This window comes from Rhamphochromis longiceps, linkage group LG2 (assembly GCF_057381845.1).
Source record: "Rhamphochromis longiceps isolate RC_006_pf linkage group LG2, R_longiceps_female_GT1.1, whole genome shotgun sequence".
Lineage (NCBI taxonomy): Eukaryota > Metazoa > Chordata > Actinopteri > Cichliformes > Cichlidae > Rhamphochromis > Rhamphochromis longiceps.
Genome location: NC_140558.1, coordinates 3,773,378 through 3,790,204, shown reverse-complemented (window position 1 = coordinate 3,790,204; position 16,827 = coordinate 3,773,378). Strand labels below are relative to the sequence as shown.

At 37.3% G+C, this 16,827-nt stretch overlaps 2 protein-coding genes across 2 annotated transcripts; both read left to right on the top strand.

Moving 5' to 3' along the window:
• Positions 1–526: 526 nt before the first annotated feature.
• LOC146676782 (uncharacterized) lies at positions 527–6,825 on the top strand. Its single transcript, XM_085383643.1, has 5 exons — positions 527–569; positions 711–1,040; positions 1,124–1,480; positions 1,589–1,699; positions 6,758–6,825. Exons 1-5 carry the CDS (start codon positions 527–529, stop codon positions 6,823–6,825), a joined length of 909 nt encoding a protein of 302 aa, XP_085239769.1.
• A 6,808-nt stretch (positions 6,826–13,633) lies between these two features.
• Positions 13,634–15,395, top strand: LOC146676781 (uncharacterized). The gene is made up of 5 exons (XM_085415112.1): positions 13,634–13,961; positions 14,148–14,486; positions 14,587–14,700; positions 14,976–15,022; positions 15,131–15,395. Exons 1-5 carry the CDS (start codon positions 13,769–13,771, stop codon positions 15,242–15,244), a joined length of 807 nt encoding a protein of 268 aa, XP_085271238.1. The 5' UTR covers positions 13,634–13,768; the 3' UTR covers positions 15,245–15,395.
• The last annotated feature ends 1,432 nt before the right edge of the window (positions 15,396–16,827 follow it).

Below are 16,827 nucleotides of genomic sequence, written 5' to 3'. Positions count from 1 at the left end.
TTACCTCTAGCTCCACCATGGGGTTAACATGGGTGACATTCAATGCAAGTGCTGATTGGTTTGTTATGAAAAATGCAAAAACATATAAATAAATAAAGTTGCACATTACTTGGGCAAAAGCCTTCGCTTCATCCTGTGCGCCAGCTTTTCTCCAAGTCAAGATGTCAAATTTCATCAGAAATTCAATATGTAATGTTTTTGTGTTATTTCTTGCACTACACACCACAAACAGAAGTGGTGACTGTTCCACTGTTTATGTCCTTCAGATGAAAAGAAAAGGAAGGAATAGAGAACGAATAACCACCAAGAGAGAAGTAAAAATTAACCAAATGGATAATTACAACAGAATATCAAAGAGAGGTGAAATGTTTTACAGAGCCCAGGAGGGAAACAGTGTGACGTGAAGGGTCCTTTTGAATCTATATGTGTTAACCAATCAGAATCATTTTACAGCCTTACCTAACATGATCATCTTGCCTCCTTCACTCACTGAAAGACCGTGTTCTCAACAACGAGCAGTGTCATGATGATGGTGCTGTGGATTACTTTGCTCTTTCTTCATCAAGGATGTAAGTGCTCTTTAATTTTCTCCACAACTATTCTATGAAGATAAATTATGTCAAATAGAAAAAAATGTGTTGAAAATAAAATGAATTATTTTGCATTTGAACATTTTCACATCATTTTTTTTCTGTATTCTCTTAATTCAGATTCTTTGGTTCCAATGAAAATCGTTCAGCTTGGTGAACCAGCAACGTTAACATGTGCTTTACCCAGCAATAAAGAGCTCAGCACTTTGGAAGTCCACTGGTACAAGCAGAGTATCGGGGATGAGCTCAAACTGATTTCAACACTGTATGGAACTACACCACCTCAGTATGGTCAAGAAATAGTTAGATCAAGATATGACGCATGTAATAAAAAAACATTTAGCAATCTGACCATTTTGAAGACAGTCCAAGAGGATGAAGGAATCTATCACTGTGGAATCATTGAATGGCTTAATCCTGAATGGAGTGGGACATATTTGTTAGTAAAAGGTAATAAACTGGCATACTTTCAAAAAATGTATTAGTGTGTTGGAGCATGTTTTGACGATTGTCTTTATATTTTTAATAAACAGGAAACACTCAGAGGGCATCAAACTATACTGTCGTTCAGTGGCCAGCTGTATCAGATCCAGTCAATCCAGCAGACACAACAGCTCTCCAGTGTTCAGTTTTCTCTGACTCTGACAACAACACATATGCACGGGATCGTGATATGTTCTGGTTCAGAGCTGGTTCAGACAAATCTCATCCTAGCATCATCTACACTGGCAGAAAGAGAAGCAATGAATGTGAAAAACCATCTGACCTTCAGAATAGCTGTGTTTATCGCTTCTCTAAGAACATCAGCTCCTCTGATGAAGGGACTTACTATTGTGCTGTGGCCACATGTGGGGAGATATTATTTGGAAATGGAACCGATCTGAAAGCTGGTATGATTTTTTGTTTACTACTGGAAGTTATAGTCAAGGTATGTTGGCAGCATATGAGTGATTTTTTTTGGAAACTTTGATATATCTTTCTGGTTGTTTGTTTTGTAGTGGAAAAAACACAGTCGGCATTTATTCAACTGGCCTTAATAATAGTGTGTTTGGTCATTTCTGTCACTGGAAATGTTTTCCTCATCTGCAACCAAAGAATACAAAATAAAGGTAAGTGTTGTATGATGATTTCCAAAGCTAAGATTGCCCCGTTATTCAAGTAGCATTTCCATTGTTTAAATATGAATATGAATACATATTAAATGTTTTGTGTTATATATTTATATGTTAGGAAATACATTTTGAAATAGTTGCCACATCAAATGCATGTTACTATTTTGTATTTGTCATAATAATTGAATTCATCTTTATGAATAGAAAATGCTATATCGGAAGACCAAATTGACACCTCACACCAACCAGTAAGTAATGAAAATGCTTGTTATTCAATTAAAACTGAAAAGCTCATTATTATTATTTCACCTGGTTGTTATTATTGCATATCTTTATTACACAGGCTGAAACTGATGGCCATGTAAACTATGTTGCACTGAACTTCAGTGAAAGAAAATCGAGAAGCACAAGGAAGAGAGACTTTGCTGAGGACAGTGTCTACTCTCAAGTTAAATCCTGATTTCAAGTGTTGTGTGTTTTCTTGAAAAAACAAAAACACAGAAAATAAAAGAAAATTAGGAAAAAATATCAAAGAAAAGAAAAATCAACACATCAACTTAAAATTTTGCAAAAGAAAAACAAAAACAAAAAAAAATCCTCAAACTACTATGTGATTTAATCAGTGGATTCACACTCCTGTTGGAGAGGAGACGTGAGTCCCGCTCATTCCATAGGTAGCTTTCTGCCTTTGTAAGAGAAATTAAGTTGAGTGCTGCTGAATTAGAAGCTTTTCTTGTAAAAACAAATTGTTTTTGTTGGAGATACTGTAGTGTGAGAAAACACTTGTGCAGACTGACAGTATAAATTCAGGAATGTGAGAGTCAGGATCAACTGTGTTGGTGAGTTTATCTGAACTGAGCCTTGCAGCCATGTTGTTTGTTACTGCAGTAGCATTGTATTGCCTGTTTGTCTTTCCTGTTAGGTGAGCTTGACTTTATATTTGCTGCTTTTTGTTTTTTTTTTTAAGATTAGATAATGTAGTTTGTTTCTACCTTAAATAGTTGAATGGAAATTTGAATGTGAATTATAGCTTTCGTTGTTTTTATGCTAGGTCACCTAGTCCCATTTTAGTTTGCATGTTAGTGTTATATCATGCACAGCTGCACGGACCGCCTTGCAATGCATCATCTCTGCTAATAATCACAACAACAGCAATAATAACAACAATAATAATGACATGTATTATGATGAATATGACTTGCTTTGAGGGTCCGGAGTCTAGTGACTCCCAGTTTATGTTTATTAATATTCATTGATTTTGTTAGTTTATTCGTTATTTGTAATTATTTCCAGTGTTTAGGTATTCTCTGTGCCTCCCTTGTGTTACTTGTGTTGTGTCTAGTGTTCTTGGTTCTATGTTCCCCTTTCCTGTTTTACTTCGGAGAGTCTTGTGCATCAGTGTATTCTGTTTTGCTTCCACCTGGTCTCATCTCGTCTGATTATTGTGAGCTGTGTTCCCTGCCTGCCTGCCATTTCCTCACTTCTCTGTGTGTAATATATAGTGTGCGCTTGCCTCTGTCAGATTGTCTGCGTTTTCTCCTGTTTGTCATCCCCCGTGTTTCATCCTGCATTTCCTCCTCAAGGTTTCCATGTCTTAGGTTCCGCGTTTCCAGTTTCAGGTTTTTGGTAATGTTTTCTATGTTCCTCATGTTCTTTAATTGAGCTTTTCCCGGTTTAGCTTTTTGTTTGTTTTTTCTCAGTTCCTCCGCCACCTTTTGTTTTGTAGCTTTTTGTGCAGTCAAGAATAAAGGCTCGTTTTTGTTAAAGATCCACATTCATCTCCATTGTCTGCGTTTGGGTCCAGTTTATGTTTGCATCTGGGGATGAATATCTGTGTGTTTTATGTGTCTTTGTGCCCTGTCTGTGTCATTTCATTACATTTCAGTTTCTTTTTTAAATGCTTTATAAAACAAAAATAGTCTTTACTTTCGATGAAGTCACGCAAAATGTCTAAATAAACATAAAATATGGAATTAATATAAAAACGATAAAATCTCGACTACCACACTCTCAAACAATGAACTCATATCTTACATGTACAAATGTACTAAATATCTTGTTAATCACATAGACTTTCTAAATGGCACTATGAACATGCTAGTTGCTGGTAGGTCTTGGGCTACACAAATGGTGCTTTTTGTTAATTGTTCTGTTTATAATTATATCCATAACTTTTAAGGATATAATTTTTAGCCATAGTCAAATTGTCAGAGGTTTCCAGTTCAGAGATCATGGGAATATTTTTCTTTTTAATTTATATTTTATGTGGGCTTTCTGGCTTCAACAAGTGCTCACTGATTCCTGCTGGGAAGGTTTGTTGTTAACTGGGCTCTAGTACCTCCAAGTCTGAGAGTGTGTTTAAGAGATAGGTGACCAATCAATTCAATTCATTTGTATTTATTTAGCACCAAATTACAATAACATTCAACCTGAGGCACTTTGTTTTGTAACATGAAGACCCTACAATAATAGAGAGATAACCCCAAAAATCAGTCTTCCCTTTTTGAGCAAGCACTTGGTGACAGTAGGAAGGGAAAACTCCCTTTAACAGAAGAAACCTTCAGCAGAACTAGATATACTTTCATCTAAAGACAGAATAAAGCAGATATTGTGGAAGAGAGCGATAGTTTAATAATAACTAATGATTAAATGCAAAATGTCGTTTAAATACTTACATAGTGAGTAAATAGGATAAGTGAAGTCTGTCTCTTGAATCAGGAGGCTTGTTTAACAAAAACAGGGCATGAAAGCTAAAGGCTGATTCCCATTCGACTTTTAGGTAAGTGAGCCAGCAGTCAGAGATCAAGCAAACCATAAAAGTAAAGTTTGTCAGTTTACTGTCAATCTACATCCAAGCAAAGACTCACAGCATTGACCAGCAGCTCGAAGCAATATAGCAGCTTTACTTCATGGAATCATCAAAGGTGTACTCTCAGTGGCCGGGGAACAATATATGAACAGCACCACCAAGGCCGTGTCCTTCCAGAGCAATACGAGAAGAACACAACCCACAAAGGCTAGTGGATCTAAGAGCAGACCACAACAACGAACCTGAACCAGTAACCACAGTGCCAGACTTTTAAGAAGGAAGCTTTTCCAGTATAAAGAGCTGGACTGTACCAGGCCCTGACATGATTCACACCTACTGGCTGAAGAAGCTGACTGCACTCCATGAGCGTCTGGCAGCACAAATGAACCAGCTGCTGGTCAATGAGACACACCCAGAATGGCTAGCTCAGGGGTCGGCAACCTTCACACCCAAAGAGCCATTTCCATGTAAAAAAAGACAAACACTGGGAGCCGCAAATACTTTGTGACATCTGAAATGCAGATAACACTGTATATATTGTTTTGTTGTTTTTTTACCTTTATGCTTTGTATAATCAATTATAATGTGTTGGTTATGAAACCCATGAAGTGCTACAGAGAAAATTAGATTTTATTTATGTAATGAACACATTTTGATCATCTTGAACACTTAAAAAAATAATAACAAAAGAGAAACACGCTGAGTCCAAGGCGTCTTTCAAATGAATTAAAAAGCTGAACTTAAATTATCCATGTAACAGGCAAAACAATATTGTGAGGGGTCATCCGTATATCGCCTTTGGGCTTTTGGAGCCTTGACCTGAATTTAAAAAATAAATTGGAAAAAAACAATATGTCACTAAACAATGGAAAACAAATATTTGCATAAATATTTATTTTAACTGGTTAATGGGACTTCTGTTCCTGAACCTCTGCGCACAGCGTCTGCAAATTTGGGCTGTACAAAGCAACTTTCATCTTTACTCAGAACTGTAAACTGTCACCTGTGAGGCATGAGCAGTTTTTGTTTTTAACATAGTTCATGGTGGAATAGCTAGTCACATACGTATGCGGATCAATAGGACTCCAAATGTATATTTCTTCATGTTTATGTAGGTGCTGGGGATGGCATTCCATGTTTCAAACACGAGTTTGTGATTCTGAACTTATTGGCCTGCTATGGGCAACATCCCCTGTCAAGTGTTTGAATTGGGACACCCACATATCTTTGTCAGCTATGTCAGCCAGCTCGATCTCCAGATCAGGTTGACTTACACCTGCAGCCACATTTAATAGGGATGGATCGATGGTCAGAGGAGGGACAGGGAAGCATAATGTGGGTTTTTCTCTCTGAACTCACTGAATCGTTTCCCAAACAATGCTTGCATTGTGGTGATTGCAGACTGCTAATACTCAGAATTGATCAACTCATGAGCTTGTTTGCACTCCCTTACAGAGGGAAGTGAGAAAGTGTGCCTCTCTGTAAATCTCTGGCTAAAACTTTCCGTTTGGACTCAAATACTAACACTGTCATGTCCACCATGAAGTGCAGCTTTTCCAGCCACTCTGGCTGTTCCAGCTCAGAAAAGGTGAGCCCTTTGCTGCTCGTGAAAGTTTTCACCTCTCGCTGACATGCAGCGAAGCGTTTCAGCACCTCTCCTCTGGACATCTGTTACAAAGCAGGAGATCAGAGTACATGTGCTCCACCTTAAACAGCAACGCCATTTCTGTGGTTCTGTCTTTGACAGTCTTCGCAGAGAGAGGCATCTCTCTTGTTTTTAAAGTCTGCGATTAGGTGTTCTGAAATCTTAATGAATGAATCCTTCATATATTCTCCGTCCATGGACAGCTTCCCATGCCTGACTATTTCCTGAGCTGCCACAAAATTTGCATATATAGTTGAATTTGCAGACTTCATCCACGTCTTGAATTGATTTTTACTCAGATCAGCCTTCTCCATCTGCCCAGGCATCATTAAATGTTGTATTTTCTTAAGATATTTTTCTTTTCTTACATTTCCTCATACTTGGCCTACCCGGGGTTGAAAGTCTCGATAAATGCATGGACTTTTGGTGGATATACAGGCTTCTGTGAGTGTGACCCTTATTTTGAGCGATGAAAATAATAAAATATAATTTTATTTTAATATTTCAAGATCACAATAATCTTCCAAGTTAGAATTACACTTTCTAAAAAGAACTAACACTTCAGTTAAATACTTATAATGTATTTTTTCCATTCACACAGAGCTGCAGTATAAGGATGAAAGAGCCACGTGTGGCTCTGGAGCCGAGGGTTGCAGACCCCTGGGCTAGCTGAAGGCAGGACACTCCTGATCCCCAAGGACCCACAGAAGGGACTGGTCCCATCCAACTACTGGTCAGTAACCTGCCTCAGTACCACATGGAAGCTCCTGTCAGGCATCATACCCATATGGAAAAGAAATAGTAAAAACTTATATGTGATTACTCATGAAAGTGGCCACTTTCTCATTACTTTCATACATTGTTTTAGTAAGTATCCAAAACATACAAGTTTCATTATATAATTTTTCAAGGGATCTTATATCTGTTTTCACTCTTGTATGCTTTTCATACAAGTTTCACACAAGACAGATACAAACTTTATAAGATTTATATATATCTTTTCCATATGGGTAGGGCCTTAGAGGAACAGGCACATGGATCAGTACATGAGTGGGGCACAGAAAGGAATTGGCAGGAATACCAGAGGAGTGAAACACCAGCTACTGGTAGACAGAGCTGTCGCCCGAGACTGCAAGACCAGACTGACCAACCTGTGGACTGCCTGGATTGACTACAAGAAGCCTATGACTCAATACCCCACACCTGAATGCCTAGAACTATACAAGTTCAACAGGACCCTGAGAGCCTTCATCAGGAGCTCAATTGGGATAAGTAAGTAAAAAAGTAAGTAAAATTTTATTTATATAGCACCTATAAAGATAAAAATCCCAAAGTGCTTCACAGAAGCTTGTTATGGAAATTTTAACAATAACCTGCAACACACCCAGTGAGCTTGATTTGAAGTGAGTTTAATAAACACATTGCAATGTGGAGAGAGCATCCCGGTGAAACACCAGGACCATCTCTGAATTGTGGTCACACACACATTCACCACTGGTTACCAGTGTGTGAATGTGTGTGTGACTGGGTGGATGACTGACTGTAGTGTAAAGCGCTGTACAAATACAGACCATTTACCATTCAAGCTGCTGTCCTGCAGAACAACTTCAGCTATCAAAAAATACAACAGGTAAAGTTCTTAATGCTATAAATTTGATTGTAATTTTGAATTTTCTTTTAGCGATTTTATGTGTTTTGATATTTATAATATTTTTATTTACTCTATTATCCTAGAATATGGATACGTGGATGTTTTCTGGTGTTGTCTTTACCATGATGAAAGCTGACAGATGTACAAAAAACAACACAAAGCCAGCAAAGAGGCAGCAAATCTACATGGCTGCCAAGGCTTTTGGGCTGAATTAGGTCTACGTATCACTCCTTGGTATGTTGTTCTGTTCATGCTTTTGTCAGTGTTTAATAAAGCAGCAGTTTGGTCATGAATGGCTGTTGTTTTACTCTGTCTTTTATCTCATTTACATTATTGCACAAGCACATCAAAAACTATGTACGGGATTGAAAATGGACATTACTAAAATCACATAAGAAGTCAGGATGTCTACCAAATGGGAATTTAAATATGTTCATATATATACCAGTGGAGTGTGTTAATATTTGTAACTCTGCAACAGTGAACTGTAAATAATACTTTTATTACATCATATGTAACCATGTAGGACATTTCACCATTTTGCTGCAGTCTTGTAATAAATTGTCTTAATAAATATTTTGTTGTCTTATTGTGTATCAGCATGTCCCACTGAAGTTTTGATAGAGCCCCAGCTCTCCCACAAAATCAGGTGAGCACCAATTTTTAGAAAACAGAAAACATTTACACGGGGAAATGGATTTCTAACATTAACCCAAACTATCTTACTGTAAATTAACACACCTTAAAAAGTAGCTCACAAGGTAGAGGTCATCATAACGGAACGATTCTTAGTTCAATCCCCTGCTGCCAGTGTATTTTGGGGCAAAACGGTGAGCCCTAAGTTGTTCTCTGATGCATTTATTGGAGTGTTAATATGTTTAAATATCAACTAGAAAGAACTTAGCCATAGAAAACATGAATGTATATCTTGCATTCTACATCACAATAAAAAATCTAGAGTTGGGTGCACAAATTTCCATTGATTTTTGATTTTTTTTTCTAATACACACAAGTTAAACATCTACATAGAGGCTCAAATATATATACAACCACAACTACATATTTATTATGAACTTTAAATAAAGAATTTCCAAATTTAAACATAATAACAATAATAATAATAACAGTAATAATCCCAGCATTCCCAAGAATATAGGAAGGTTTCAAGGATGAGCTGAACTGGGAGGTATAGACCTGCGTGATGTGCTGTGGAGTTTCTTTGTCTCTGTGCTTTTTTTGTTCATACATAAGACACTATAGTGTCTTATATATATGTCTTATATATATATGTTATACATGTCTTATAGGGTGGCGGCCCATCTTCAGAGATGACTTTGGCATTTGACCAGCGCGCTCTCTCCATGTTGCGACATGTGAATAAACCATTTCGAACAAGCTCATCGGGTGTTTGCAGTGTCTTTTGAGTTTCCATGACAAATCTCAAACTTTAACAGCGCAAAATGCTAAAAATTGAGAAATATTTTGTAACAATAGAGTTTTCCACGTCAGAATCATTAAAGCAGACAGCAATCTGCTTTAGTCATGGAGTTTTTCTGCAAAGGGTCATCTGCAGCTTTATTTTACCCACATACGCATTTCTCTGAACAGAGAATAAGGCCACGCTGTTAAATTTACCGAGATCATCAGGACATTTTTGGAGTCAAAGTTGATCAATACCTAGGTCTGTAATCTGTTTTACAGCGTCATGGGCAACAAATCATAGCTTGTGAATAACAGTTGTGGTTAATCTTTTTGCACAGGTGTGGTTGCTCCTCTCTGTAAGCCAGTCATAGGTGCATTATTACTAGCAAAGCCAAAAAGCATACATGTAATTTCTCCAAAGATGCCCTTCATAACTGCAGAATGTCAAAGCAGCCTTGGTCTGCAGCTGCATTTTATCAAGCTGAAAAGAGAGGCCGGACCTCTCACCTTTGTAGGGAATTCTAATGTCAACAACCAGGCAGGTGGAAAACGTACATTTCTAGCTGACTGTTTTCACACTGAAATAGTTGTGCTTAATGAAATGTTGGAAATAGGATGCATCCAGATCATCCCGCTATAAAATATCATCTTTAACAGAATCGTGATTGTTGAAAGAGAAAGTCCATTTCTGATTTCATTGTTGATTGTGCTGTAAACTCATGATTAAGCACTTAAAATCAGAGGGCGAAGTAGGGGAGACCGGGGATAGTTGTAACGTGGGTTAGTTGTAACACTTCCAATTTCTCCAATCAGGGCTACGTTTCAAATGATGTGACTCATCCTGTGCATGCCCAATTCAGTTCTGCTATCACATGTGAAAAATCAGCACATTTTGTCAAACACAGACAATTTAACATGAAAAAAAGTAAGTTTTTCTACTTTATTTCAATGTTTAATAGCATTATCTGCTTTGCAGTTAAACTCATCAAACTTAAATTATGTTATTTGTATGTCTATGGGGATATATTCTGTGTAAGTCTTTAGTGCTAATGTTTTAGCCGTTGGCTGTAATGTTAGCTAGTTCATGGCTATAGGAGTCTGGGCCAGTTGTAACAGCAACAGTCTGGGTTAGTTGTAACAATAATGCAGATGTTACAACTTACCACACTATTACTTTAACTTATATTAAACAAGTTGGGGCAACGACATCAGCAGAGAGAGGTTCACTGGTCACCTTTGTATATGCGGTTAATGCCATTGGCAACACAATTCCTCCACTGTTTGTGTTCCCACACATACATTATGCAGACCACTGTGTCAGAGATGGACCAGTAGGAAGTACTGGTAGTGGAAATAAATCAGGATGGGTGCAAGAAACAGATTTCCTCATCTTTCTGAAGCACTTTGCAAACCACACCAAGGTAAGCCATGATAAAAAGTAATGGAATTGCGATGCTGGTGAACAACTACATTTTTTCAGCTTCATTGTTATGTTCAAAATTGGTGCAAGAGTTGTAGGTTATAATGCCCACTGAGCCAATGAGGCCAAACTCAAGGAAGACCAACCAAAATTAATGAAATATTCAGTTGCAGAAAATTCCATAATTTGTCTTTTTTGGGGGGTTGGAATATGTTCAAAAGCTAGATTTCTGCATTCTGTCACACACACACACACACACACACACACACACACACACACACACACACACACACACACACACACACACACACACACACAGCTACATAAATGGCTCTAAGTGCATTCATGTGTTGAATAAACAAAGATTACATGTTAATGTTTCGTTAGTACCCTTATTTCATTGTGTTACATTTCACCCCAGGATATGTTACAACTAACCCAGACTATGGGGTTAATTGTAACATTTCACTCTTTGTGTTTGAGACCATACCATGCAATGGGTAATTGTGCTGCAGAGAAAATAGCTGCACTATTTAATAGCAGAGACATGTAAATACTTTGCATTACATTTTGAATCCACTACCTTAAACGAGCTCCAATTTACAGACAGAAATGTCAAAAATGTTACAACTATCCCCGGTCTCCCCTACATTTTTATCTCCACCAGGTATAAAAAGAATTTAGCAGAGGCAGGCAATACCCAACAGATCAGATAATGGAATTAGAAAATTTGTTAGTCTATTGATTACGTTTGCTCTTAGTTTAATAAGGACAGTCTGTAATCACTCATCTGCCTGTTTCCTCAGTATTCAGTTGGTAGTCTCTTCTTTACATCTCTACTTCCCCACAGTGTCAAAATCAATAGTGGCATCATTACACTAGTCCAATCATCTCCTTGTTGGCCTTCTTTGAGCCAATCAGCCACTTTGCATCCTTTAAACTGTGGTCATTAGTGATGTGTGATACCACTGATTTCCTTTCCGATCCGATACCAAGTAAAATTCAGGGTAAATCGACAATACTGATCCGATACCGATACTTTGTACAAAAACGTAATGTTTATAATACAATATGTAATTGTATTATGAAATTGTAATAATAATATAATAATAAAGCTTCATAATGATTACAGGACATCAGACTACTTGTTCTTATCGCTTCATAATGCAGAATTATTATTTAGAAATAAAAAACCTGAAGCTGTGCGCTATTTGAACACGTTGCCTGCCTGCAGCACTAAAGGACTCAGAGACGTCTGTCTCGCCCTAGCAGCACCTGCCCCTCTCCTCCTCTTCAGTTCACCTCAACATAACCTTGTCATATTCTGTGATATGATTCACTGTGAGGTGTTTGACGAAGTTAGTGGTGTTACCACAACACCTCACTGTCTTGCCACATGTATCGCAAACCGCGTCTTGGCTGTTTGTGGAGGTAAAATACGTGCGCACATCCCTCCGTTTATACGCTCAGCCATTGTTGTGAATGCGCACGCCAGGGGCTGCGACACATTTATACAGCCGTATTTCGCACATGACTGTGAAAGGCAGAAGCGGAAGTAGTTCCTTCCAATTTAGACGATCTGAATGATAGTTTCTTTCCACTGTGTTCCTGTTAATGAAAAACTACAAATTTACCCCAAAGTACTAAAATATCGATATTTTAATATGAGAATCGATTCTAGAACATAAATTACTGGTATCGGAAGAATCGATATTTCAATATCGATCCGCACACCACTAGTGGTCATTCTCCCTTTAAGACTCTTTTATGCTTGAGTTATGAGCCAGCTTAACTTCTGTGCTTCTTGTTGTTTACGCTTTGCATAGATAACAAGGAGGAAAGGCTCTGTGGGAGGTTTGCTGGTAAGCCTTTGCTGATAGCAACTTTGTCAAACCTCAAACACACTTTGATCATTTTTTTAAAAAGTTCAGAATCAAAGGAAACAGCTGAAGATGTGGGTATCTGACACTGATGCACCTTTGACACCTTTTCGGTGAGGTGTTTTGGGAACATTGTATATAAGATAGATTCCTGACACGATTTATAAGCAGTAGAAAATAGATGTATGAATTTAATTTAATTTTTTTTTAACTTTAACTTTAATTTGAGATCTCAAAGCAGTTTGCAAGTTAAAAATAAATTATGGGCATTTAGAGTGTATTAAATACATTTAAAAACTAAAGATTAAAAGATTCAGAAATCCTTTCTGTTTTTGTTTTTTTTTCCTATTTCCCATTTCTCTCTGTGACCTCTGACCTCTATCCGTGTATTTCAGTTCAGAGGAAGTTTATATGGTGCACATTTGAATTTGAAAGAGGGTTTGGTCAGTGCCATATTAAGAAAAACTGTCTTGACAAATAATGATTTGATTTCATGGCTACTATCATGACACATGATACAACAGTGCCATTGGCTTTTAGGTTTTCTAGATCCAGCTGATATGAAAGAAGTCTTTCTAATTTAATTGAGGAAGGATAATGACAGCTAAAATCTTGCAGTTGCCATTATCCTGTCTTTACCTCTAGCTCCACCATGGGGTAAACCTGGGTGATATTTAATGCGACTGCTGAATCGTTTGCCACAAACTTTGCCACATTAATTGGAAAAAGGACATTGGCTCTGCTTGTTCTTTTGTCCCCTTTTGCAATGCATTTCTGTACATCTGAACAGTTGAAAGCGAGGTGATATGCTTCACAAAGCCCAGGATGAGACCAATGTGACAGGAAGTGTATTTTTCAGTCTTTTCAGTGTTAACCAATCAGATACATTTTAGCGTCTGACCTAATACAATCATGCCACCTCTTTCACTCACTAAAACACCAGTGAAGTCCTGAACGAGGTGCAGTGTCAAGATGATCGTCTTATGGATGACATTGTTTGTTCTTCGGCAAGGATGTAAGGGTTTTTTTGTTATGTGGAAAAATTTGCGTGCATTGATTGTTGCAAGAAAAAGCTTTTTCCATTTTTATATATTTTTTCTTCTTTCAGATTCTCTGGTTCCAGTGAAAACAGTTCAACTTGGTCAACCAGTGACCTTAACATGTGCTTTGCCCAAAGGGCTCCAGAGTGGAGAAGTCCACTGGTACAAGCAGAATCACGGGGATACCCTAAAGTTAATTATGACATCGTTTAAATCTACACCAGCGCAATATGGTCCTGCATTTTCTAGATCAAGATTTGAGGAACATAATGATAACAATTTCAGCAATGTGACTATTTTGAAGACCGTCCAAGAGGACGAGGGAATCTATCACTGTGGGCTCACAGAGTGGATTAGGACTAACTGGAGTGGCACATATTTGTTTGTAAAAGGTAAGTGTACATCCTTAATATAAGCTTTAAAAAAGCTCTTTTGCCTCTCTGTCTCCTTTTTTCGACCTGGACACATTTTGTTACATCCCCCTCATCCCCTGAACCTTTTTAGGGGAACGTAACACTCATTTACAATATTTTTCAGCTACTATGACAGCACAATGTCTTTGCATTTTTATTACACAGGAAACAATCAGAAAGCATCAGTAGTTGTTCAACAGCTGACAGGATCAAATCCAATCCATCCAGGAGACACAGTGACTTTCCAGTGTTCAGTCTCTCACTCTGTCAACAAGACGTGTCCAGGAGGTCTCAGAGTTCTTTGGTTCAGAGACAGATCTCATGAATCTCATCCAGTCATTTACGCTAATACACATAATGAATGTGAGAAAAGATCTGATACTCAGAGGGCATGTGTTTATCACTTCTCTAAGAACGTCAGCTCCTCCGATGCTGGGACTTACTACTGCGCTGTGGCCACATGTGGGGAGATATTATTTGGAAATGGGACGACACTCGAACTTGGTATGATTTTGTGTTCAGTACTGGTGTTTATACTTCAAATATGTTAAAATATGAGTGATGAGACATTCTGAGAACATATTATTTTGTTTGTTTTTTATAGAGCAAGCCAAAAAAATTGAGTTTCTTCAAATAGCCTTAATAGTCTGTTTGGCCATTTCTGTCTCTGGGAATATTTTCCTTGTTTGCAAACGAAGAATATGTACGCCAATTAAAGGTAAGAGCTACAGGTATCTAAAATTATGAGAACAAAATTATTCCATTACACTTAAATAATTTAAAGACTAATCATTTATATAAAATAAATTCATGGGGGAGATAGTCATTGTATACACTGCAAATACACTCCATGGTGGTTATTATTCCTATGTTAATTATTGGAAGAATTTATTTATATCACTGAATTTTATGGTTATAAAAAATTCAGAAGTAAACTGCATATTAAGTGCATTTTAGTAATATGTATTTGTTACTATGATCTCATGTTTATAGCAGAAAGTGTAATAACTGAAGCACAAAATGACGCCTTATGCCAACTGGTAAGTAATAAAAAATATTGGTGTTTAGTTAAAATGTCTGAAAAGTTAGTATAACCATCTAAACCAGATTAAGAAACATTTGTTTTGTCTGTTGTACTTACAATGCAGACCGAAGCTGATGAAGAACTAAACTATGCTGCACTAAATTTCTCTGAAAGAAAAACACGAGGAAGAAAGAAGCGAGAGCCGCCTGAGGAGAGCGTCTACTCTCAAGTTAAATGATAGAACTGAAATTTCAAGTGAGCCTGACATCCTGTTACAGACCCGGTGTTTGAAACTCTTTGATTTTACTCTTTTTAACTTAAATGTCTGTGTTTTACTTATTATATTTGGACTCTCAAAGCCAACATAGTTTTGTTGCATTTTTTGTCATCCCTGATTGAACTGTATGAACTTGTCATCCTTTCTGCAATAAATCAAAATTAATTCTCCTGATGCTTTTTATGTTTATTTAATGACATCTAGTTATCAAAGGTATAATGCAGTATAATCTGGTTTCAGGTCATTTGTGAATTTAATCCAGCAGGGAGAACGAAAAATCAAAGGAAAATCTGTGTACAGATCAAAGGTTGTGATGCTATGCAAAAATTGAGACTATTTCGATGTAATGAATTGCTTTCTTCAGTGACTAAGTAAGTCATGTGTAATACATTCACTTTTTTTTGCATGACAATCCCAACACTGACACAAGCATTGTGTGCTATGAACTCATAAAATCCTTACTAAGTCACTTGCAAGCTTTGGCTTGTAATTTTGTGCTCTGTGTTCCAAATATGATTGCTTTTAGCTCGAGAAGACTATGGCAGAGGCCAAAATGCTAAGATTGAGGTTTTAAAGCACCACAAACCAATTATGGATGACTACATGCATTATTTATATAGTTTCATGTACTTTCACGTACTCTTTCATGATCACTGGTGATGGCAGGGATGTAGTTTGAACAAGTTGACATCTTTGCGCTCAGACTCCTGATCACCACAACAGACCAGCTAGGAACCATGGCCTCAAACTTGGAGTTGCCAATTCTCCATGGTTATTTGGACATTTAACATAATGATTGGGCAAGTTACTTTAAAAAAGTAATCGGTTATAGTTACTAGTTACTTCTTCAAAACACTAATTGTAAATTAATTAATTACTAGGAAAAGTAATTATTGCGTTACTTAAAAAAATGTTTAAATAACAGACAGGCTGATCACATGACTGTCAACATGTGAGTTAATCAACACATTGCGTGCTGGACTGCAGGGTGGCAACCAGAGGAGGACCTGCCACTGCAGCAGATTGTGTGATTAATGCAAGCACACAATATAGCAACAGAGAAACTAGAAAATCATAAATGTAAAAATTATGCACTAAACCCAAGTCCCCAAGTCAGCTCATTCCCCCAAAGCCAGCACAGGAGGACTGGAGGACCACGACACAGAACGTAAAAGTAATTTCCAGTTATTGCAAATGTTTGATTTTAGTTTAGACCTAAACATACCATTTTATAGGTTTAGAGGGCAGTTACTTTGGGCCTGGTAGGTTTGGACAGATTTTTTTCTTTAATAAATAAAATCATGATTACAAATTTTGTGTTTACTCTGGTTGTCTTTGTCCAGTTTCAAAATGTGCCCCTGTCTTTATTAAGGCTTTCATTGTTAATATACTAGAAATGTTCTAGAAAAGTTATTAAAAGTTTATTTAAATGGTAAATGGCCTGTATTTATATAGCGCTTTACTAGTCCCTAAGGACCCCAAAGCGCTTTACATATCCAGTCATCCACCCATTCACACACACATTCACACACTGGTGATGGCAG

Excerpts from the sequence above, each read along its gene's own strand:
- LOC146676782 (XM_085383643.1), top strand. The coding sequence starts at position 527 with ATGATGGTGCTGTGGATTACTTTGCTCTTTCTTCATCAAGGAT. Across the intron at positions 1,041-1,123 it reads GACATATTTGTTAGTAAAAG|GAAACACTCAGAGGGCATCA; the intron begins GTAATAAACTGG and ends TTTAATAAACAG. Across the intron at positions 1,700-6,757 it reads CCAAAGAATACAAAATAAAG|AGCTGCAGTATAAGGATGAA; the intron begins GTAAGTGTTGTA and ends CCATTCACACAG.
- LOC146676781 (XM_085415112.1), top strand. The coding sequence starts at position 13,769 with ATGACATCGTTTAAATCTACACCAGCGCAATATGGTCCTGCATTTTCT. Across the intron at positions 14,701-14,975 it reads AATATGTACGCCAATTAAAG|CAGAAAGTGTAATAACTGAA; the intron begins GTAAGAGCTACA and ends TCATGTTTATAG. Across the intron at positions 15,023-15,130 it reads ATGACGCCTTATGCCAACTG|ACCGAAGCTGATGAAGAACT; the intron begins GTAAGTAATAAA and ends CTTACAATGCAG.